The sequence below is a fragment of the Sorex araneus genome, chromosome 6 (genome assembly GCF_027595985.1).
Source record: "Sorex araneus isolate mSorAra2 chromosome 6, mSorAra2.pri, whole genome shotgun sequence".
NCBI lineage: Eukaryota > Metazoa > Chordata > Mammalia > Eulipotyphla > Soricidae > Sorex > Sorex araneus.
This window is the reverse complement of record NC_073307.1, coordinates 773,385-796,924: the sequence shown is the minus strand read 5'-3', so window position 1 is coordinate 796,924 and position 23,540 is coordinate 773,385. Positions and strand designations below refer to the sequence as shown.

Below are 23,540 nucleotides of genomic sequence, written 5' to 3'. Positions count from 1 at the left end.
AGTAGGGGGTCTCGGGTGCCAGGAACAAGGAAAGTTCCTCTTCCGGGCACACTGGGGGCTTGGGCGGAGGCCTGGGGAGGCCCCACATTCGGCTGCCCCCGAGAACTGGCGCTAACGTGGACACGCCTTGGATGGAGCCCGGGAAGCAGCCGCTCCCTCCTGCAGACCCCCGAGGGCGGGGGGGGGAGGGGTGGGGGGAGGTGAGGCACGTTCATACTCCCAGCCGGCCCAGCCCCCCTGCCAGCTCTGAGCCCGTGTGGCAGCTGCGTGCCTGGCACCACGTGCCACTGGGTGTTTGCCTTCCAGGGCGGCTTCTCCGTGTTCATCCAGCTGATGCCCATCATCGTGCTGATCCTCGTGTCGCTCCTGAGCCAGCTGATGGTCTCCAACCCCCCCTACTCCCTGTACCCCAGATCGTGAGTAGCCAGTGGTGCCTCAGGCCGTCCTCCCGCCTCTCACCCGCGTTTCCCTGAGACTGCGTCTGCTCTTGAAATGCCACCTGCCGCTTTTCCAGAAGTTCAAATCCTTCCAAAGAAACGGCTCGAGCGGCCGGTGTCCTGGCGTTGCTAGTCACACCTGTCTCTCTGCGGTGTAGGCCTCTGCTGGACGGCAGTCCAGTGCAGGGGGTACTTGTCGGCAGTAAAGGCACAGCGTGCTGGAAGGAGAAAGCCTGAGAAGGGCTTTACACACACTTGTTTCGCCAAGGGGGTGTGACTTCACTCTTCTGTAAACAGTGTTTAGACTAAAGCAGACACTTTTTCTTTGGTCATAGGAAGTGCTTCCCACAGTATGTCTTAGAAGTCAGGGCATAAGGAGATTTAAAACAGCACCAGTGCAGAGAACCCGGGGCTGGCAGGTGAGAGAGAACACAGCAGCCACACTGGGCTCGCCCGCGCTGGGTCCCGGTTCCCTCCATGAGCCATGTAGGTCCCCTGAGCCTGCCAGCTGTGACCCCTGAGCACCCCATCAGTGTGGCTCAAATCCAAAACCCCAAAACCCAAAAGCCCAAGAACTTCAGTGTAAAACAGTGGATATATAAAGTCAATGATTTCCTAGTATTTAAAATAGATTGGTCTAAAAATAAATAATTAATTTTTCTTCCAAATAAAAATTTTATTAACTGAAAACTATAGAAATCTTTATAAAAACATCGTATATTAATAGTTGATAATGACACGGCTCATAGTTTTAGGCAATTTGAGCTAATGTAAATAATTATTAATATTAACTTTTTTTAAAACTTTTTGTTATCTTGGGTTCAGAATATACAGATCAGAATATACAATTTTAATGAAAAAATATAACGATCAAACTTTTTTTTTTTGCAGTGGATCAGGGCAAACTATTAAAATGCAAACAGAAAACTTGGGTGTTGTTTATTATGTCAACAAGGACTTTAAAAATGAATATAAAGGAGTGTTACTACAAAAGGTAGAGAAGAACGTGGAAGAAGACTACGTGACCAATATTCGAAATAACTGCTGGAAAGAGAGACAGCAGAGTAAGTTTCTCAGTGGTCATCCTTTGAAGGGCTACTCTGTTTCTGGATCGGTCCCGGGAGAAGACGTGAGGGCGGGAGGGGCTTTGCTGTGGGCGCCCGGGTAGCCCATGGCCCGGCCTGGTTCGCACACGCCAGCACGGAGAGTGCCCCTGCCCGCCAAGCCAGGCCAGCGGAAAGAAGGACAAAGGCTTCGAAATTGGTAGTTGCAATTTCCCTTCTTAGTGACTATTCTAGAATTCCTTCCACCTAGCTCAGTACTGTGACCGTATGTTTTAAGATAGTAGTGGCCTAACACAGTATTTGACATAGAACAAAGACTTAATAAGTGGTTTGTGTTGTTGTTACAATACACGTTTGTTTGGGTAAGTATCAGCGAGTGTGTATTTGGGATGTTGTCACTTGGGGCCGGGGAGATGGCGCCAAGGACAGAGCCGGAGGAGGTCTGGCCTGATCCCGGCACTGGTCCAGAGCAGTGCTGGGAGTGACCCCGAGCACAGACCTGGGGATAGACCCCGAGCACCTCCGGGCTCTGCAACCCCCAATACGGTACGGTCTTGTCAGCCATAACATGCGTCCTTATTTTAAGTACCACTAATAGAGTAAAAACATCCTAACACAAACGATGTCATCAGTTTTCATACACATTTCCTGCTGTAAACCTCTGCGTTAACTTAGCTTGAACGTTTAGCATTTACTTGCAGTGCGTTTTGTTGATGTTGCATTTTCCTTTATTTATTCTGTACGTAGAGCAGACCTTGGGAACGCTTAATCAGTTTGTTTAGCCTTTTCCAGCTCCTTACTTTACGGAGCATTATAAAGAGATTGACCTTAAGAATCTGCTGAGATGGTACATGTGAGCTGTTGTCGGGGCAATTGTTTTTCTGGCTCCGACCAATAACATAGTGTACAGTTTGGAATTATACCGAGCTAGGGTTGGAGCCCTGCTTGGAAGCCGTCAGCCGAATAGTCGAGACTAGATATTCTGACCTCTGAATTTGCTCCCTCGTGCGTAAGAATGAGAAGGGCGTGAGGAGAGAAAACTTCCTTTCCTGCAGTGTGGGCTGTTTCCTTCCTTGTGTCACACATCAACTCTTTTGATGGTGACAGTCCTGAAGCAGAGCACGAATGACACGCCCCGGGTCAGCCCAGGGCTGAGGCGCTCTCTGCGTTCCCAGTGGCACCCGCTGTGGAAATCAAGCCAGGCACCGATGGTTTTGCTCGCCTGCTAATGGCATGGGCCGTGGTACGAGGCGCCATTGCTCTCATCCTTCAGGAGAACCAGAGGAAACGTTACCTTCTCTGCCTTGGACTTGTTGGTCTGTGCAAGACGGGTCAGCAGGCACGGCCTCCGTGTTTGCGAGTGCCCGCGTGGAGAGGGTCACGTGGACTAGGGGATGTCCAGAGGGAAGGCTCTGATCCCTTCTCCCCTCAGAACAACGAATAGTTGGTGGGATTTGAATGTGATTCTTAGATGGTGTCGTATCAGGTTTGAATTTCTAATTCTGAGAATCGTGTCCTGGTTGTGTCGGAGAAGGTGCTTGCTGCTGGACTCGGGGTAGAAAGTCGAGGTGCTGGTGAGAGTGTGACACCGCCTTCATCCTACGGGACGCTGAAGCACAGCTTGTGGCTGTGGGTCCCTCTTGGGAAGGGCCGAGCAGATTCAGGCACTGTTCTGCACGGGGGGCTTCCAACCATCACCTCTGTCGGTTGGACTTTTGGCCGAGCATGGCAGGAGAAGCTCCCGAAGTCGCCTTAGCCGCTGGCTGCGTGTTAACTTGCTGATCAGGACAGAATCGTCTTGCCCACGTGGGGATGTCATCAGGAAGGTCGTCAGACAGCGGAGGGCCGTTTGCCGTGGTTTTCTGCTTTCGAGACATGTCTGACTATTCTGTGCCTCACGTCAAAGTAGTACTTCATGAAACCAGAGCGGGGGTGAGACCTGGGGAGGGTTGGAGGCCAGGGGTCGACGGGGCTTGGACTCCTGTGAACTTTGGTGTCTCTACCCCGTCTGGGAATTTCCAGCTGCAAAGGAGATTCTGTGAGGTTGTCCTCTGTGAATAGTAGGGCGGGGAGAGACATCGCTCTCCCCTTGCCGGGCACTGTGGCCTGCCAGGCTGCCCCTGGCCCCGGCAGCTTGCTGCGGGTCCCGGGTGCCCTGTCCCAGCCCTGCTGACGGCCTGAAGGTAGTTCTAGAGATCTCACAGGTGGGAAACTCTGCATGTGAGTCTCACTGCTGACCCCCACTCGGGACACTTTCCCTCTTCCCTCCCAGCACCTCCCACTGAGTACCCACCAATTTCTATTTATTTGTGTGTGTGTGTGTGGGGGGGGTGTTTGGGTCACACCTGGCAGTGCCAGGAATTGAACCGGGGGCACATGCATGCAAGGCCGTCTCCTAACCCCTATACTTTGTCCCCGGCCCTGCTTTTTCTGTGGGGTGGGGCAGCACCCCCTGACCTGTTGGAGCTGGGGGACCGTGTGCCGCGTGGTCTGGGGATCTAAATCTCGACCGCCGCCAGCTGGCGTCTAACTCGGCGGCCTGTGCTCTCTCCCAGAAACGGACATGCAGTATGCAGCGAAGGTGTACCGGGACGACCGGCTCCGGAGGAAGGCGGAAGCCCTGAGCATGGACAACTGCAAGGAGCTGGAGCGGCTGACCAGCATCTACAAGGGCGGCTGACGGCAGGGGGCCGTTGCGTGCCCCGCGTCGAGCTGCCTCGCGAGCGCTAGCAGGAGAGATCGGCTCTGCACACCCGCACCCAGCAGGCCCCCGAACCTCGGACGTGTCTGACCTACTGACTCCTTTAATTAGTAAGAAACTGGAAGTGAAATCAATATTTTAGTTACGCCTCCGCTATTACTTTCCACTCTAACAGCTTCTGTGACTAACTGTCTAAAACTGCCTCGGCGAGGACCAGCGCCCGCAGCCGTTCCCGCGCAGGGATCTCCGTCTCTTCCCTTGTCCTGTAAATACTCATGGAATGATCATTTTGTGTACATATAGGTTCTCATTTTTTAAAATTTAGATTATTTTAGCGTTAGCAATTTGAGACACTTTAAGTTTAAATTAATGGAATAAATGTACGATGACAAAAGTGCATTTTTCTTGTCAGCTGTTGAGTGTGTGGCATTTAAACATGAACCTTTTACAAGAAAATGGAAAACAAAAGCTGTTTAACTGTGTAAAATCTTGTAGCATTATCAGCTTAGAGGGAATTGATATTTTTAATATTGCCATTATATTCCAGAATATATATTGAGATAAAAGAACTGGTGTATGCTATCGGTTTGCTATTTATTTAGTTTCTATGAATTGCTAATCCACGCATAGGAATGAAGTGTTGCCTTGAATGACACTGAGGAGAGGGCTGTCTTGATAGTGACCCGGGGGTCTTCAGCTGAATCCCATCAGCATCATTGGCAGTTCTGGGTCCCGAGAGACCCCAGTGTCCCGTGTATTGTCTTTGAAGGCTGCCGTGGTCTCCTTGCCTCCTGTCCCCGTGGAAATGTGCAGCTTCTGTTAAGGCTGAGGTCAGCAGGATTCCCCCGGTGAACGGGCTCTCTCCAACCAGACAGTGGGAAAAGTGCTCCTCCACGAAGCTCCGTGCCTTTACCCTGCTCCCCCCCCCCAGCCCCTGGGCCTGAGAAGAGGCACCACACTGGGGCCGTGTAGGCGGGGAGGGTGGTTCCTGGCCCTGACCCTCGCGGCCTCTGGAGCTAGACTCTGAGTCTCGGTGGAGGAACCGGGTAGGGACAAGCTCCGTGGAGTAGGATTCACGATGTGAGTGAGATCAGCCCTCGGGAATGGAAGATCTGGGTGTCTGGGTGTCGGGTGTGGGACTCTCAGACTTCCTGGGTCCTTGTGTTCACCTTTGTACTCTGACTGCTTCTGCTCGAGACTCACCTAGCAGGATGAGCATACATTTCCGGTTGTCGTTGACGTCTGTGTGACAGTGGTGGAGTGGCTGTGTTTTTTTGTTTAATGATTTTTTTTTTTCTGAATACGGTTAATTTATAGCATCTGTTGAACAAAGCTGCCAAAATGACCATTCTTTGTCAGAGGTTTTCTTGTGGGCAGGAGAGACGTACAGAGGTCAAGGTGCTTGTCTTGCACGAGGCTGACCCCAGTGGGATCCCCAGCACTGCTTAGGGTGCCCCTGGGCCCCACCAGGAGCGGTCCCTGAGCACAGAGCCAGGAGTAAGCCCTGGGCACTGCCCGGTGGGGACACAAAACAAAACAAAAAATGGTTTTCTTGTATCCCCTTGTCCCTGAATAGAAATGCCTAATTGAATTAGTAGGTTAAATGAAATGATACACTGTTATAGAAACAATGGACAATTAACCAAATCTGCTTTAGAGATGGGATCTTGAACACAACAGCTGTGCTTAAAAGGAAATGTGATGTAAAATGTTTCTTGAGCCTGTAGATTGAGTTGTTTTTTTTTTTTTTTAAGCTTACAGCATTCTTGGTTGTTTTGTTCCCCCCACCCTTTTTTGGGGGAGGGGGTAACTTTTCCCTTCTTGGTACTGGGAATCCCTCCTGCCCGCTCAGGGATCGTACTGGGGCTTCACATCAAAGCAGGTGCCTTCCTACCCAGCGACTTCACGAGCTCATACGCATCAGAACAGGGAGAGATGCAGACGAAACTCTTCAACTACTTATTTTTCCAGTTTTAGTGGGAAATTTACACTTGTGGAGATTCTTATGTGAGTTGATGGATCCTTTTCCCTTGATCCTGGCTTACGGGGACCCATGACGTTATCAAGCTAAGTGAGTTACGAGTGATGAAGTCTTACTTGCTTACTTGAACAGTATTATATTCCAGTTGATTCTTTGCGTTGCATTCCATTTCATAAAATGTTCGAGGAAGTGTCTTAGGTGAAATAATATTTTCAGACTGCTTTGGGAATGACTGGCGTGCCTGTAACTTCACTCACACAGAAAGTAGCAAATGAAGATTGGGTCCTGAATGGTGCCCCCGTCACTGGTCTGGGAATTCTAGGTTAATTCCACAAAGCAAAAAAAAATAGCCGTCTAGAGGTACAAGATCTTCGGATTTGCTACTCTTGGAATAAGAATTCCAACATCCTGCCACCCTATTTTTAGCTACATAAGCTTTGTAGTTTTGTTTGATACTTTGTGCTGCTCTTTTTTAAGTATCGCCTGAAAGCCTTTTACCATCTCTACCGCGAGTCTCTAAGTGGTGTTCCGGAAGTTTGGCTGCAGTTACACTTATTAACCCTTACACGGTTTCATTTCCTTTTTTTTTTTTTTTTTGCTTTTTGGGTCCCACCTGGAGATGCTGTACAAGGGTTATTCCTGGCTCTGCACTCAGGAATTACTCCTGGTGGTGCTCAGGGACCATATGGGATGCTGGGTCCGCCTCGTGCAAGGCAAACGCCCTACCTGCTGTGCTATTGCTCTAGCCCCCCCGGTTTCATTTCTTTACTCATACTAACATCATCGTCCATATGAGGGTTGGGGGAAAGGAGATGGAAGCTCGTTTGATCCCTTCATTCTCAAATAGATTGGTGCTAAGCATTTTGATCAAATTTTGATCAAATCTGAGAATTCTCAACAATGAGGAGTTTCAGGTTATAATTTGTCTTAGAAGTAAAAATAATTTTGGGGAACAGAGTGCATGTGACTGCTTTAAGTATTCATTTCATAATCATCATATGCTTATTTCTGATTTACAAGGATTTGATAAAGTACATTCTCTGGCATTTACATGCCAGTGCACTGAACCATTTCGCTTTATGCCTGCTGAAGTGGGGGCAAAGCAGGCATACAGAAATCCAGCCCAGGGGACTCAAATTCCACTTCTTTTCCTCAGTTTTCTTCCTGTTTAAATCTTCAGTTACGCTAATAAGTAAAACAGGTACTGTACTGATTAATCTTTTGATTCCCTTTGTTGATCTCTAATATTTTAACATGCTGCTGCTATTAAACAGGTAGGCCCTGTTAGGATTACCTAATAATTCATTCAGACGAATTCCCCTGGAAAGCAGTCTTTTGCCTGTGTTAAGGTAGGAGTGAGTTATCTTGCTGTTGGCCTGAGGACCAATCGAAGTGACTTTCCGGCTAAGAAAGTATTATAGCAGAGGGCGAATGGCTCAGAGGAGATTTTGTGTGTGTGTTCCTGTTTCCCAGGTGTGGCTGGGGGCGGTGCTTTGTGTCTGTTTGTCTTCAGACTGAGTGCAGCGGATTGAGAGGACATTCATAATCTCTTTTCTGATCAGAACAGAAAAACTTCTGTAATGAATTACAAATCTAAATTTTAATCTTTATTAAATAGCTGAAAAACTTTGCCTACTGGCCCCGGTGGGTTAGAGCTTAGTTCAAAGCCATGACATACGTTATGGACCAATGAAAAACAGTAGTCTGACATTAGCTTCCAAATCTTTCTTAATTCTGATTTTAATTACAAAGAAAAAGTGGGTTAAATAAGGACCTTTAAAGAATTCTTGCACACACCTTTAATAATCAGCTAACGCTGTCCTAGAATTCAGTCTTCTGTTTTGGTTTCATTACTATTAAATAGACACTTTCATATAAATGAAAATGCTTTGCCTCGAAACATTAACTCAAAACATACTCCTTATATTAAGGGTTATGTAACCATATTTCTCTGTGAATCCCTGAGTATAACTTTCTTGTTGGTATGTGATTCCTTTCATTTAATTTTATTATCTGCTGGTTTGGGGGTCAATAGATTTGTGAATATTCCACGGTGTGCCGGTATATAGGTGTATATATATTTTTCTCCAGCTAATACCTCAAATGTGTGATTGTTTAATGTAGACCACACTATGTTTGCACAGAGTAGGGCTTCCATTAGCAGTGGATATTTTCATTTCTAACTTTAAAAATCAGTCCCATAATTTCCTGCTTATAAATTCTTTCTGTTGATCTTTTTCTTTCTATTTCAAGAGGATATTATTATAAGGTCAGTGAATCAAGTCTAATATCTTTCTATAACTAGCAATTTGGAAATATGTCATGGTAAGAAGTGTTTCTTGAAGAGTCCCATTGAGAAAATCATCATGAACAGCCGGTATTACCAGCTGCTGAGGTCTCTGACCTGCTTCAGGGTGCCCAGCCAAATGCCACAAGTCTGAAACATTTCAGTATAGAATTCAGCACACCCCGAGTTGATACTGTTCTGGGCCATGTGAGAACCCCACAAGGAACAGTTTTCAGTAATGTTGGAGTATTTCAAGTCAATTAAAAGTGAGTTGTTTTTGACTTGGATTATGAGGGATCACTGAAATAATACTTTGTGATTTATTTGCATTAAGAAATGCTTCTTACCTGGTGTGTGTGTGTGTGTGTCTGTGTGTTTTGAGTTGCTACATAGGAGAGGGATCACTAAAATAATGTAGGTGTGTGTGTGTGTGTGTGTGTGTTTTGAGTTGCTACATAGGAGTTTCCATTTACAGTTTAAATCCTGATTTTAAAAGCTACAGATCATTTTCAAGGTGATGGAATTTTAATGGAAGCCTTGTATAAGTGAGGTGAAACTGATGAAGGTGATCTTACTTTGTCTGTAATGCATTCAAGATTATACAGTTAGATTTTAAAAATGAAATGTCTGGTTTGTAAAATATTTAATGTTATATCAGACTTATATATAATAAAATTTACTGTGTGAGAACTCTGTTAAAGAAAATGCATTTGATTTTTAATGAATGTCCTGCTGAATGACTTACAAATTTTTGTCTTTCAGTCCTTTCAGTTTTCTTAATATATGAATAAAAAGAAGGTATGTTCTCACTGTAAAGAGTCGATTCATTATTTTTAAGGTGAGATAAACTTAGTTTGTATCATTGTGTCTGTTTGAGTGCTTCTCTCATGTAGAAGTCAGTTGTCACTTTATGTTACTTTTTTTTTTTTTGCTTTTTGGGTCATGCCTGGCGATGCACAGGGGTTACTCCTGGTTCTTCACTCAGGAATTACTCCTGGCGGTGCTCAGGGGACCATATGGGATGCTGGGAATCGAACCTGGGTCGGCCGCGTGCAAGGCAAACGCCCTACCTGCTGTGCTATTGCTCCAGCCCCAATGTTACATGTTCTTAATATGCCCCATTCTTTCACTCATTCAGCCATTCAGCAGATGTATGCACCTGAGTGATCAAAGACAGAGGCCCTCTTGCAGTTTTCATCCAGTGAGGAAAGTTCAATGTCGAGTAAGTCAGGCAGACGCTGGAAGAATCTCAGGGAAGTGCAGAATTGGAGGACCAGCCTAGTCTGGGAGAACCTGGGAGCTTTTGAAGAAGAATCATTCTAGGCAGAGTGAAAAGTTGATAAAAGTGTAGAACTTAGTGGAAGTGAAAATAGACTTTCTGATCACAGTATTTGGAAGCCAGGCTATGTTAGAGAACTGAAATAAGGCGGCGACCAGAACCGAAAGAGCACGAATAAATCCTGCTGTTGGTGAACTGGAAGTCACCCTGAAAACCTTTTGAGATTTTTTTCCCCTTGTTTTTAACTGTCGTGCCAGGGAATCAAACCAGGTGCTCGTCCATGGAGCCATATATACCAGGTCAGAAAACCCCTTGGTATTTCTTTGGGGTAGTTTCCAGAGAGGGTCTGAGTTATTAATATGCTACTTGGTTGCTGTGAGGAGGGCAGAGGATGGGAGGTCATGTCCGAGGGGAAGTGCTCCTGGCACAGCCCAGAGCCCCGAAGCAGGTTAGAGAATGATTCTCAGTGCAGTTTGGGAGAGAACTAAACTCTGATCAACTGAATTTGGGATTTGCGGTAGAAATGCTAATTGCTTGAAAAGAAAGTGATATTGAAGGAAGGCTTATATTTTATTTATTTATTTATTTGCTTTTTGGGTCACACCCAGTGATGCACAGGGGTCACTCCTGGTTCTGCACTCAGGAATTACCCCTGGCAGTGCTCAGGGGACCTATGGGATGCTGGGAATCGAACCCGGGTCGGCCTCGTGCAAGGCAAATGCCTTACCTGCTGTGCTATCACTCCAGCCCCAATCTTATTTTTTATAAATTTATTTATTGAATCACTGTGAGAGCAGTTACAAAGCTTTTGGGTTTAAGTCTCAGTCATACAATGATGAAACACCCTTCCCTTCACCAGTGCACATTTTCCACCACGAAAAACCCCCAGTATACCCGATCCCACACCCTCCCCCACCTGTGTGACAGATGATTTCCACATTACTCTCTCTCTACTTTGATTACATTCAATATTTCAACACCAGACCCACCATTATTATTTGGGATTTCCCCCCAACATTCAGACTGCTGAAAGGAAACCTTAGGTAATTTGTTTTCTGTTGCTGATTATGAGTAGCATATGATGCCGCGTGGCCACTATTATGGTCTTGTGGTTTTGGAATTCTGAAATTTTAATAATTAAATCTGGAGGGATTTCTGCCAAAAGCCACAGGATTCCGAGATGCTTTCATGTGTCTCTGGGATCATGGCAATTAAGCAGCCTAATCAGTAGCCAGAGGGGCTGTTCATGGGCGGAGACTTGGGGTCTCACTGGGGCGGGGGAGAAGACTTATGTTTTAAATTATTATTTATTAATGAGGTCTGGTCATTGCACAAGGGACCTTACTAATTTTACTTGGATAGGAAGGGGCAAGTAGAAAGGAAAAGTAAGGCAGAAGAAGAGGGATGATAGATGTTGGTATCTTTACCTAAAGGGTCCAGGACCCGATGCAAACATGAATTACCATGGGAATTCCAGGGAGGAAGCACAGAACGTGTGTGAGACGCAGGTACAGTGGGATTGGCGTGCTGCATGGTGGACATCTTCTTGATGGAAGTTTGTCTGTGTAGCGGGGTGGAGGGATCAAATCCGAAACTTAGAAATCATGAAGACAGTCCGCCCTGAGCCCTCCAGATCTCTGCAGGGAAGTGGCCAGCACGGCAGTGTGTGCCGCCCGGAGGATGGAGGCGGCTGGAGGGTCCTCACCAGCTGAGTTCCCACTAGCGGGCTGGTGGGAAAGGGGGTTCCTGGAAAGCTGGGAGGCACGTGCTTGGCATGTGTGAGGCTCCGGGTTCACACATGCAAATCCTGGCACAACAAGCAAGGCAGAATTCCTACATGGCAGGCTGGGAGACTTGTTCAATGAAAAGTAGCTACAACTTCTTGCTCGAGTACCTACTGTATTTGCCTCTGAACTGCGGGTGTTTAATAAAGGGGTCAACAGAAAGTTTTAATCAGGGCTAGGATTAATGCTGTCCTTTAATCATACTTGTTCAATAAAGCTGAATGAACACTGAGCATAGGAACTCGGGCTTTTCAAGTGGGCACGAGGCAAACCCACCAGTGACACCCAAGTAGGCACCGGTCAACAACCCTTGGTGCACAGCACCCGCCAGGCAGCTGCAGTGGGGAGGGTGGGGGTCGGGTCGCGCGCTCCCCGGGGTCCCGGGGTCTGCCTCGGGGATCCTGCCCGCTGAGGACAGACTCAGGCCCGTGGGGAAGGCGAGTCAGGCTTTGTCGCCGGGCGGGGGCAGGTCGGAAAGGCACACACACACCAAGCAACGCCCTTGCTTCCCCACCTGGCGGGCTCCCGGGTGACCGGCTCGGCGCCGTGTAGTGTAGAAAGACGCGTGGGGCTCGGGCCTACCGGGGCCCCGGGCTCATTTCCCTTCCGGAGACCCCCCCCCCCCCCGGCTTAGAAAAGCTGGTCGGTAAGCGGGTTTCCCTCCGGCTGAAGCCGCGCGCGGGCACGCCCGCTCCGGGCCGCCGCCTGCAACAATGTATCGCGCTCCCAGGCCAGGCTCGCCCCGCGCGACCGCAGTTTCCGGGACGGCTTCGGGGCGCGCGGCGCCCGCCCCCACCCCGGGCCCTGCTCGGGGGGCGCCCCGTGTCCCCGTGGGCCCTCGCCCCTGGGCGCCGCAGGGCCCCCGCAGGACGCCGAGGGCGCCGGCCCAGGGGCGTGGCGGAGGGGGCTCAGTTTCCCGCTCTCCAGCCGGGCACCGCGGTGCCGACGGGGGCGGCCGGGGAGTCGCCCACCCCGGGTAACCAGCCGACGTAAGCGTCCGGCGCCCCCGCGCTCTGCGCAGGCGCGGGCCGGAGCCGGGGCGGGCCGGGGCGGGCCGGGGCGGGGCGGGGCTTGGGCTGGGGGCGGGGCCTGATGAGGGGGCGGGACCTAAGGCCGGAGGCGGGACCTGGGGCTGGGGGCGGGCTCATGCGGCGTTTCCGGGGCGCTCCCCGGAAGGCCCCGTCGGCGGAAGTGCGCGGGCGGGGGCGTTTCCGGAAGTGCGGGGTCGGAGCCGCGTCCCGTGGTCTGGACTTCCGGCCGGCCGGGCGCTGACGGCGGAGCGGGGCTCAGCGGGGCCGAGTGGCGCAGTGCGGCCGCGGGGCCTTCCCGGGGCCGGGGTCGGGGTCGGCGCGCCATGGCGGACGTGAGTGGGCGCCGGGGGCGGCCGGGGGCGGCTCTCGGTGGCGCTGGGGCCCGCGCGGCCGGCCCGGGTCAGCGGTGTGCGGCCCGGCCTGGGCGGGGGCGGGGGCCGCGTCCCCGGGCGTCGCGGCCGAGGGCGGGCTCGGGTGGGCCCGCGAGGAGCCGGAGGCCAAGCCAGGCCGGTGGCCGGTCAGGGGGGCGGTCAGGGGGTCGGGGGGCGCGGGCGCGGGCGCGGGGCGCGGGGGCGCGGGGCGGGGGCGGCCCTTGGCCCGCAGGCGGGCAGCGCGGTGGGCGGAGCAGCCCGGGTTCCTGCCGGCCCGCTTTGGCCCTGGGGCGGTGGTGGCGGGGCCGGGCCGGACCCGGGACGCAGGAGGCAGGGTGCAGGGTGCAGGGTCCGGGCCCCGCCCGCGCCAGGCGCTCGCTTCTGTGCCCCTCGGGAGCCCGCGCGGGCCCGCGCCCAGGTCTCCGGTGGGACCGGGGCTTCCCGGGAGAGGGAACACGCGGTCGACAAGTACCGGGATCAGAAGGAGGGGGCGTCCGGGGGCAGAGCCGGTGCCGCTCGGAAGGCTGGTGCCGGGTTGCGGCCCCCCGGGGTCCAGTCTCGGGGACCCAGTATTTGCTCCCTGCCGGGCGTGATCTTAGAGCACAGAGCTAGGAGTGAATCCTGAGCATCGGGCGTCGCCCAGATTATCATTATTTTTTTTTTTTTGGTTTTTGGGTCACACCCAGCGATGCACAGGGGTCACTCCTGGCTCTTCACTCAGGAATCACCCCTGGCGGTGCTCAGGGGACCATATGGGATGCTGGGATTCGAACCCGGGTCAGCCGGGTGCAAGGCAAACGCCCTGCCCGCTGTGCTATCGCTCCAGCCCCAGATGATTTCCTTTGTGTTTTGAGTGACGATAGAAGGTATTTGAAGTGCGGCCAGGACAGCATTGGATACTAGGCACGAGGCGTATAATAATGTTTTCCTTTCCCCAGGATCTAAAGCGGTTCCTGTATAAAAAGCTACCAAGGTAAGAGGTGATACTTTTGTTACTAAATGCCGCGTGACTGCTAGTCGCATGCGGTATTCTGTTCCTTGTGTGATTTGGACTCTATCGTGGTCAGTTCCGATGATGTTACCGCACCTTCAGACGCCAGGCTCTGAGCCCTCGTGTAGTGGGAGGCACTGGGTTTGCATGTGGCTGGCACTGGCGCTTTCCCCAGAGCCCCTCAGGGGTGGTCCTGAGCACCACCGGGTAGTGCTCCCAAACCCAAACCCAAACCAAATACCTCAGCCTGGGAGCAGGAGTGGTTTCTTTTTCTTTTTTTTTTTTCTTTTTGGGTCACGCCTGGCGATACACAGGGGTCACTCCTGGCTCGGTGCTCAGGGGACCATACGGGATGCTGGGAATCGAACCGGGCTGCATGCAAGGCAAACACCCTCCCCGCTGTGCTATCTCTCCAGCCCCCAGGAGTGGTTTCTTTTGAGTTTGCGGATAAACCCAGGAGCTTGCAGATAGTGCATTCTTGAGAGTTTTTATGGCTTGCCTACGGTTATACAGCTGATGAGTGCCAGAGGGATAGGTCTCAGGTTTCTTACCGTTCAGGTTCCTTTTAAACACACTGTTGTGTTTCCTTGCTGTTTCTATCCTGCTCTCTGAGAGATCTTTCTGTGTCTGTCCCTGCCCCTCTCCCCTGACTGGCCATTCAGCCCACTACTCTCCAGGTCTCTCCACCTAGGATTAAATTGCACGATTTTATCTTTTCTGTGGCCAATACTAATTCTGTTGTGTGTACATATCTGAGTTTCCTTGCCCTGTCGTCAGTTCTTGGGCACTGGGGTTTGCAGAGTTGGCTGTTGTGAATAGTGCTGCAGTGAGCATAGACAAATACCCAAAGACAATGAAGGACGTGAGAACTGGCCTTCTAGGAAGAATTGGGAAGGCGGTGGGGGTTGAACAGGAGGGGAACTCGGGAAGTGACCACCCAGGAGGAGAAGGGTCCTGGGAGGAGGAAGTCACGCTTGAACCCTACCAGTAACAGCACTGTAGAACCACTGTGGCCGAAGGAACAAAAGTCCTGCCTTAGGGAAAGGCTTTCAAGTGGGAAGGAATCCGGTGCTGGAGAGATGTGGACACTGGCAGAGGGATGGTGTTGGGTCATGGCCTGAAACGCAGTCGTGAGTAACTTTGCAAATCAGGTGCCTCCATAGACTGAGTTATAAAATAAGCTATTGTAGCAATTTACTGGGTTATCCTTTGAAGAAGAGGGTTTTTTTTTGTTTTTTTTTTTTTTTTACTTTTTTAGGGTCACACCTGGTGATGCACATGGGTTACTCGTGGCTCTGCACTCAGGAATTACTCCTGGCGGTGCTCAGGGGACCATATGGGATGTTGGGATTCGAACCCGGGTTGGCCGTGTGCAAGGCAAATGCCGTATCTGCTGTGCTATTGCTCCAGCCCCAAGAAGAGTAATTTTAAGGGGAAAAAATAAGAATTTGCTTTTACGTTGACTATTTCACTATTGCTTTGAAGACCTATTTCTGAGTCTGCATAGATTACAAGCTTTCTGTGTGTGTGTGTGTGTGTGTGTGTGTGTGTGTGTGTGTGTGTGTGTGTGTTCATCCACACTCAGCTGTGCTTGGGGATCACTCCTGGTGGAATCGGGGACCATCTGTGGTGTCTGGGATCAGATTGGGTCAGCCTCATTGAAGGCGAGTGTCTTTTGCTTACTCGCATTCTATTTGACGTGACCTTTGTAAGTTTTTTGTGTTGAGGACAGGAAGCTTGTTACAGATAATTTTTCTCGTTCCAGTGACTTTGTGATTCTGATTGAAAGTTCATTTTGTTTGAGGGCGAGGGGAATAGCTGAGTGGTGGAGTGTCTCCTCTGTGGGTATGAAGCCAGTGAGTTTGCCCCCCCCCCACACACACACCCCAGCAGTGTGAACTGGCCAGGAGAGCACAGTGACCTACCGTGCGTGGCCCTGGTGAGTGCAGAAACAGCAGGGGGAGGGAGCTTTCCAGCTTGTTTGCTGTCACGTGACCTCTTCCCGTGCGGCTCCAGCGAGGACTATAACTTGAGAAACTCAGTTTCACATTCCGGAAGAATAAGGAACCTTGGAGCTAATGACAGACTCTGTGGTGAGGTCCTGTTTCCTCATTGTTTGGCGCTGAGCGTTGAACCGGGACCTCATGCATGCAAGGTAGGAGGTAGGGCTCCTGCCTCGACTTCCATCCCCAGCCCCCTTTTTAAAAATCTCTTATACCTCCAAGTCTGTTTAAAGTTTAAGGTTTTAGATGTCATTTTATTTCTCTAAGTCAGGGTGGGAGGGGATCACTTTTGGACAAAATCTCATCTGGGGATTAAATCTCACTGCAGATTACGAGGATCCACTCAAGGGCGGGATTCCATCCAGGGTGCATGCTTTCTCCTTTCCTCAGCTAGTAATCCGCTTAAAACCATCATAGTAAACTTACTTGTTATAATATTCCTAGTCATTTTGCATGAACACAGTAAGAGGTTTATTAAGCTTAAAGGTCAGCTCTTTCTGGGGACATCTCCCTATATATCCCAGACCACAGTCCTCAGGCCAGGTTAGTCCTTCCTAACCCCAGCAGGGTCCTTACTCAGTTACTTCTTTTTGGGTCATGACAGAGTTTGTTCCATGACCATGCTCTTAACTTATTATACTTAACGGTGCTTACCTTGTCTCCTTTCAATACCAGAGTAGCTTACAGCTCGCCCTGGGTCCATTCAGTCCCTTTGTCGGGCCCCTGCTTTTGGGGTGCTAGGAACTGAGGGCAACTGAGGCTTAAATCAAGTATATATGGATGCCCAGGAGTAAATATTATTTTGGAGTCGATTAACTCCCATGTTACAAAAGCATAGCATGACCTGTCTTCCTGTGTCTACACAGAAAGGACGTTGCTGAATAAACCATGCAAAGGACGTTAAGGGAGGAGAAAAGCAGTATAGGATTATTAGTGCCTGGTGGAAATGGTGCCTCAGGGACACTGTCGTGGGAGTGACTCAGTAACCCTCAAGCTCCCCGTGGGAGGAGCAGGGACAACCCAGTGTTATCCAGCAATTGGAAACAGAATTAAGAGTTTCTTTGTAAAAAAACAAAACATTGCCTTCAGTTCTGCAGGCTTTATCTTGGCGAGGGGCAGGGCCAGCCGCTTCTCTCTGAGGTTCAGCTTCCATTTGTTCTCGCTTTGTGACCACATCCTGTGGAGCTCTGGCTTCCTCCCGACTGCTCAGGGTCAGCCTCGTGCGCACGGCAGGGCCTCACCCTGTCCTGTGCTCTCTGGCCCTGCTTCCCACTCGGCCTTGATACTGTGTGTGTGTGTGTGTATGTGTGTGTGTGTGTGTGTGTGTGTGTGTGTGTGTGTGTGTGGCGTCCGGGGTCCCGCTCCGGCCTTGATTGTGTGTGTGTGTGTGTGTGTGTGTGTGTGTGTGTGTGTGTGGCGTCCGGGGTCCCGCTCCGGCCTTGATACTGTGTGTGTGTGTGTGTGTGTGTGTGTGTGTGTGTGTGTGTGTGTGTGTGTGTGTGTGTGTGTGTGTGTGTGTGTGTGGCGTCCGGGGTCCCGCTCCGGCCTTGATACTGTGTGTGTGTGTGTGTGTGTGTGTGTGTGTGTGTGTGTGTGTGTGTGTGTGTGTGTGTGTGTGTGTGTGTGTGTGGCGTCCGGGGTCCCGCTCCGGGTGGCTCCCTCCTTCATGCATTGCTGTGACACAGTTCCACGGTACTCGGCCTTGATACTGTGTGTGTGTGTGTGTGTGTGTGTGTGTGTGTGTGTGTGTGTGGCGTCCGGGGTCCCGCTCCGGGTGGCTCCCTCCTTCATGCATTGCTGTGACACAGTTCCACGGTACTTGCCACGGCGTCACTGCAGCATCTCGTGGGTTTGCACTTGCTGCATCATCACTTCTTCTTTGTTGTAGCTCATCTCTGTTGGCCAGAGCAGTATCTCAGTTATTTTTTAAAGAAGTGGAGAGACGGTACAGCGGGTTGGGTACTTGCCTGGCCTGCAGCCAACTTGGGTTTGATCCCCAGCTCCCCATATGGTTCCTGAGCACCGCCAAGGTGACCCTGAGCACAGGAGTGAGCCCTGAGCACGGCCAGCTGTGGCCCCAGAACAAGATAAGCAAAACCAAAGTAGTTGATGGGGTTTCTCAGAGGAAGAATGGGAGCACAGCTGTGCTTTATTGTCTCTGCACTGGGTAGTGGGTGCTTGGTGATAGTCTTACGTGCTGAGAAGGAAGGAAATGGGGGTGCTCAGGGCTCAGTGCTCAGGCCTGTATACAGGGGAGGGAAATGGGGGTGCTCAGGGCCTGTGTGGGAGGGAAATGCACCAGGTGCCCTCTGACCTGCTCACTGATGTCAGTGATAGTCACTGACAAAGTTTGTGAAATGCATACTTGGTGCAGTTACTGCGTCAGTTTGCACTGCTGCCTGGGAGGCAGGGGCATTTTTCTTGGTTTTCTGTTGTTGTTTTGGGCCATTCCCAGTGACACCCAAGGAGTACTCCTGGCTTCTCACAGAGGATTGCTCTTGGCGGGCTTGGGGGATGTCGGGGATCAAGCCCAGGTTGGGGGTGGGCCAGCCTACCCGGCCCCAGGGGCAGATAACTAAACTAAGTATTGCAACCCAGAGGGGCTTCCTGTAGGTGCCTTTCTCTACCTTGTTGGGCGTCTGTGGCCTTACGAGCGTGGGGCATGGGGGCACACTTACCACAGAACACGCAGTAGCTGTCAAGTGAGCGTGTGCCCTGCCTACAGAGCCCCAGTGAAACCTTTCCTGCCGCCGTGGGCTGTGGTGACTTTAGTAGAGAATCCGCTGTTCTTTGTTTGTTGTGAAAAACTGCGTAAAGATTCCAGACCTCAGGTTCGTGGCTGGCGGGACTGTCAGATGCTCCGCATGGTCCTGCATGTCAGTGACTGCATGTCCCTTTCCTTCCAGCGTGGAGGGACTCCATGCCATCGTCGTGTCGGACCGGGACGGCGTGCCTGTCATCAAAGGTATGCGTCTGGGCCGCGCCCAGGGGTGCTGCAGACCCTCCTCGCCCTGGTCCTGGTGCCCGGGATGGCTCCCTGGAGTCCCTCACTCCGGGCCCTCGCTCCACTCTGGCTCAGGGCGCCGCGACGTGGATGTGGCACACGCTCTACCCTGCCACCTGCTGCTGGCCCAGGGCTCTTTGCACATGCTGGCCGCTGTCAGTGCGTACCCCCTTGAATCGCCCTTAGATAGATCCAAAGGCAAGGGTGCTGGCTCCCCCGGCAGCCCGTTCCCGCAGGGGGTAAGAGGCCTCTGGGCTCTTTCCCACCCGCCTGCTTCCTGGCCCGGTGTCATCTCCCGCCGTGCGCAGGGGTCCAGGTGCCCCTCAGAGCTATTTTGGCTGTACCAGCTGGTCCCCGGGCTGCACCTGGCAGGCTTGGGGTCACGTGGTACCTGCGGGGTCAGCCACAAGCCCTGGACTGTCCCTCTGCTCGGGGGCTGGAGAGCGCAGAGGCCGGGTCACTCCCTGCACCTCCCGGTTCCCCACGCACTGCTGGGCTGAGTTTCCACACGGTGCCAGGTGGGACCCCAAGCCAGAGTGATTTCAGTCGAAAGCAGAGCTCTCTACTTACCGGAAGGAGTCCTGAGTAAAAAGTCCCAAGCAGGGGCCGGCTGCGGGACCTGTAGCGAACACGTGGTTCCGTGAGAGGGTTCTGGAACGCCTCCGTGGTTAGCCAGAGCATGCAGCACACTCGGCGAGCTCGTCGGGGTGTTTCAGGGTAGGTGTTAAGGGGATACAGACTGGAAAGAGCTCGAAGGCCACCTGGTCTCCTGAGCACTGCCAGTGTCCCAAGTGACCCCACGGGAAAAAGTGAACATAGGGACTCAGCTCTGTCTTCTGTTTGGGCCACACCCACAGCGCTCAGGGCTTACTCCTGGCTCTGTGCTCAGAGCTCTTTCTTGGGAATGCTGGGGGTGTGCTGCGGGCGTCCTGCCGGCTGTACTCCCTTTCACATACATCAGTATTTTTAAAAATGAGAACATTTAAATTAGCGTTTATTTCTTTAGGTAATGGATCTGAACTCGGTTTTTTTTTTGGGCGGGGGGTGCCCACACCTGGTGCTCCTTAGGTCTAAGTCCTGGCTTAGACTCAGGGATCACTCCTGGAGGCATAGAGGGACCAAATTGGGTGTCGGGAATTGAGCCGGGGTTGGCCATGTGCAAGGCAAGCGTCCCACCCACTGTCACTGTGCTGTCTCCTTGACATCTGATCGGGTCTTCTGATTGACCCCCCCGCTCCCCCACAGAGCCTGTGTGTTAGAGTCAGTGTGGGGAGCTTAGCCTTTTAAGCTACAGTATTTCCATGCATTAATTGTAAAGGTCTCCTGTAAATGTCCCACCTACCACAACGCAGTTTTCTCTCAATGGTTTCTCTCCAGTGGCCAACGACAGCGCCCCAGAGCACGCCCTGAGGCCCGGCTTCTTGTCCACCTTCGCTCTCGCCACCGACCAAGGAAGTAAACTGGGCCTTTCAAAAAACAAAAGTATCATCTGTTACTATAACACGTACCAAGTAAGTGCATTTTCTGATGATTTACTGATTTCATAAAAAAACTAAATAGCCTCTATTTAAAATGTCTTGTGTTACAATTCTGAATCTTAGGTGTTTGTTTCTTTGGGCGTTTGGCCCAGGGGACCGTATGCGGTGCCAGGGATTGACCCTGTTGGCAGTGTACGAGGCAGTCACCTTGTGCTGTGGCTTTGGCCCCAAGTTTTAGTTTTGCAGTAAATCCAATATTAAAGCTCTTGGCCTTCGGCTGGGAATGTGGCTCGAGCGGCGTTTATAAGGGATCTTGGGTTGGGGCCCCAAGCACTGCCATGAGTGGACCCCGAGCAGCAGCTTTGAATAGTACTGAGCAGCAAGTACCCCTGGGTGCTACAAGGCTTGGTCCAGAGACTCCCTGCTACGGAGAGCATCAAATTAATCTTGGCCTTGACTTGGTTCTCTCCTGTCCTAAGCCCCTTCACGTTTCTTGTGAGTGATTGGTAGCATGGTTTGTCTGGTGGGACAGGCTGAGTCCGCCTCGTGGGGTGGTCAGCACGAGTCACCTCCAGCAGGTGGAGCCCTCAGCCACGGGCAGCTCCCAGGGGAGTGGCCACACAGGCTGGTGTTCGTTTGGGCTTGATCTGATGCTAAGGGGTGATGGTCTGTAGGAATGAGATCAGTCAGGGTGTGGTTCTGGGCCGGGGTGATGCCCTTAATACACGGGGTCCCCTCACCGCATCCCCTCCCCCGCAGCAGCCGAAACGAGAAATGAGTTGCCCTGCTTTGGCCGGCCAGGTACGTTCCTGTTTTGGGACCCCACGTGGCCCTGTGCTCGGGTGCCCCCTGGTGGTGCTTGGCACCATTGCAGTGTGTAGGAGCAGAGGGGTCCCTCCCTGCCCCTGCACGGTCCCTGGCCGCTTGAGTGTTCGGGAGCTGCCTTTGCTCTACTGGGTGCTCCCTGGAGCGCGATGCTGTGTAGCGTTGGTAGCGAGCACATGACTGATGTTTCCCGTGAGTTTGGGTTTTGAGACCATACCTGCCTGTGCTCATAGCTTATTCCTGGCTCTGTGCTCAGGGATCACTCCTGGTAGGGCTCAGGAATACCCAGAGTTACTCCGGGCAGTGCTTGGGGAACTCTAAGGGGTGCTGGGGAGCAAGCCTGGGTCAGCCACGTGCAGGACAGTTGCCCAGGATAACCACACCGTTTTGACCATTGCCCTGCAAGGAGCTACTGCTTTTAATCATTTTATACTCAGTATTTGTTGAGTCGCTACTATGTTATCCCTTCCAGGTTTCAGAGACAAAGGTAACTTAGAGCAACCTTAAAACTTCTCAGGTTCACTAGTATTACAGTGTCTTAAGGGGTAATCAGTGAGTTTGTTTTGTGGAAAGGTGTATTTTCAACTTTTCCTGCTTCATAATATAATATATTGGTCCTGTATTAGACTGCATTAAGTTGTCGTAAAGGGGGCTGGTGCGATAGCTGGGTAGGTAGAGTGTTTGCCTTGCACGCTGCCAACCCAGGTTTGAATCCCAATATCCCGTATGGTCCCCTGAGCACTGCCTGGAGTAATTCCTGAGTGCAGAGCCAGGAGAAACCCCTGAGCATCACTGGGTATGACCCAAAAAGGAAAAAAAAAAAGTTGTCATAATGATTATTTGAATGATGCTATTTTTTCATAATAAAACATTCATAAATCATTTTCTTTTTAGGTGGTTCAGTTTAACCGTTTACCTTTGGTGGTGAGTTTCATAGCCAGCAGCAATGCTAATACAGGTGCGTTTTAATGACCTTAAATGCAGCTTTAAAGTCTTTATGATAGTCTAATGCGGGGTTTCTAGCTCAGAGGTGACTGTATGTGGATGAGTGACCTTTCAAAGATCGGAAAGGAAAGGAAATGCTGCATCTCTGCTTGTATTAACCCTGCTTCTGGGGGCAGAATTAATGAGGGACCAGAAGCTCGTGCAGGACGTGGGGCTGATTAACTCCACGGAGACCAGCCTTGGTAGGGATCGGGGTTTCGAGGTGAATGTTGGGAGTGTTTCAGAGAGCCGGGGGCAGGAGGACCCTCAGTTTTTCTGGAAGATTGAAGCTGGGAGCTGGGCTCCTGGAGAGACGGGGAGTTCCCTTGGGGGGCAGAGGTCTTCCCGGGGTGCTCACCCGTACGGCAGTGACAGGGCCCTGCCCACAGTGCTCAGGAATTCAGCCTGAGCCTCCCACCTGCAGGAGGACAGGGTGTAGGGAGTGTTCCCTCGTCTCCTCTAGGAGGTTGAGTAGGGGGCATTACGGGTACTTGGTGGAGAGTCACGATTCTGCGTAGTCGTGTGAGCGGGCTGGCTGTCTTTACTAGTGACTGGATTTCGCGGAGGGGTGTAAGTCTAAAGACTGACTCTCTGAATCTGGTTTCAGGCCTGATTGTCAGCCTGGAGAAGGAGCTCGCGCCGCTGTTCGAGGCCCTGAGGCAGGTGGTGGAGGTGTCCTAGCGGCCAGAGGCCCAGCACAGCCGTCTCGGACAGGCCCTGGACCCTGCGGCTGACTGCGCAGTGCTGTGTCTGAGTGCCCGAGGCCGGCCCCTGTCTGCCTCCCACTCGGGAGCCTGGAGGGGCTCCAGCTCGTGTGTCCTCTCTCTGTCAGGCTTCTCTTGGTTACCGGGCGCTCGTGCCCCCACAGTGCTCACCCCAGCCCATGGAGTCTCCCAGGCGGATGGCTTGGTGGGTCTGAGTCAGTGTCGACGGGATCCCCAGGAGCCAGGAGTGGTGCCTGCGGCCCTCGCCCCGGCTGTCCCCGTGCCCAGCCTGCAGGGGGAAGAGGTGGAGGAGGGCAGCTTTTGTGTTTTCATGTGTTTCATTTCTTTGCATTGAATGTGAGAAAGAAAAAATCCTTAGTGAATTAATAAAACCAGTACAATCACTAAGTCTGCTACACATTATTTTGCAACATAGATGAATTATTAATTTATTTGATTTTTTTAGGGGGTGCTGCTCTCTTAAGGGAAACTATAGCTAATATTTTCCCCCGAGCTTTCAGTAACCAATCAGTGTAATAATGTTTGTGTGTTCCTTGTAAAGTTTAGATGTGACTTGTTTTCCGATCTGTTTCCAATATTGGTATGTTTGTAAAAG

The 23,540-nt window shown here is 51.6% G+C and overlaps 2 protein-coding genes across 3 annotated transcripts in view; both read left to right on the top strand.

Annotated features, from left to right (window-relative positions):
- Positions 1-9,286, top strand: part of DNAJB14 (DnaJ heat shock protein family (Hsp40) member B14) — a 39,782-nt gene extending 30,496 nt beyond the window's left edge. The window contains exons 6-9 of one of the 2 annotated variants that reach the window (XR_008630627.1): positions 307-416; positions 1,329-1,501; positions 4,057-8,830; positions 8,889-9,286. Coding sequence is in view for 1 of the 2 variants with exons in the window: in XM_055141198.1 (XP_054997173.1) it covers positions 307-416; positions 1,329-1,501; positions 4,057-4,181 (408 nt within the window). In the remaining variant the exon portion in view is untranslated. Of the gene's footprint in view, positions 1-306; positions 417-1,328; positions 1,502-4,056 lie in introns of both variants that reach the window. The other variant, XM_055141198.1, reaches the window with a different exon arrangement.
- Positions 9,287-12,749: 3,463 nt separating this feature from the next.
- Positions 12,750-23,332, top strand: LAMTOR3 (late endosomal/lysosomal adaptor, MAPK and MTOR activator 3). The gene is made up of 6 exons (XM_055143364.1): positions 12,750-12,896; positions 13,874-13,908; positions 18,836-18,894; positions 20,311-20,444; positions 22,131-22,194; positions 22,828-23,332. Exons 1-6 carry the CDS (start codon positions 12,888-12,890, stop codon positions 22,899-22,901), a joined length of 375 nt encoding a protein of 124 aa, XP_054999339.1. The 5' UTR covers positions 12,750-12,887; the 3' UTR covers positions 22,902-23,332.
- The last annotated feature ends 208 nt before the right edge of the window (positions 23,333-23,540 follow it).

Coding starts and splice junctions, on each gene's coding strand:
- LAMTOR3 (XM_055143364.1), top strand. Junction 20,445..22,130: donor GTTACTATAACACGTACCAA/GTAAGTGCATTT, acceptor TTTTCTTTTTAG/GTGGTTCAGTTTAACCGTTT. Junction 22,195..22,827: donor CAGCAGCAATGCTAATACAG/GTGCGTTTTAAT, acceptor ATCTGGTTTCAG/GCCTGATTGTCAGCCTGGAG.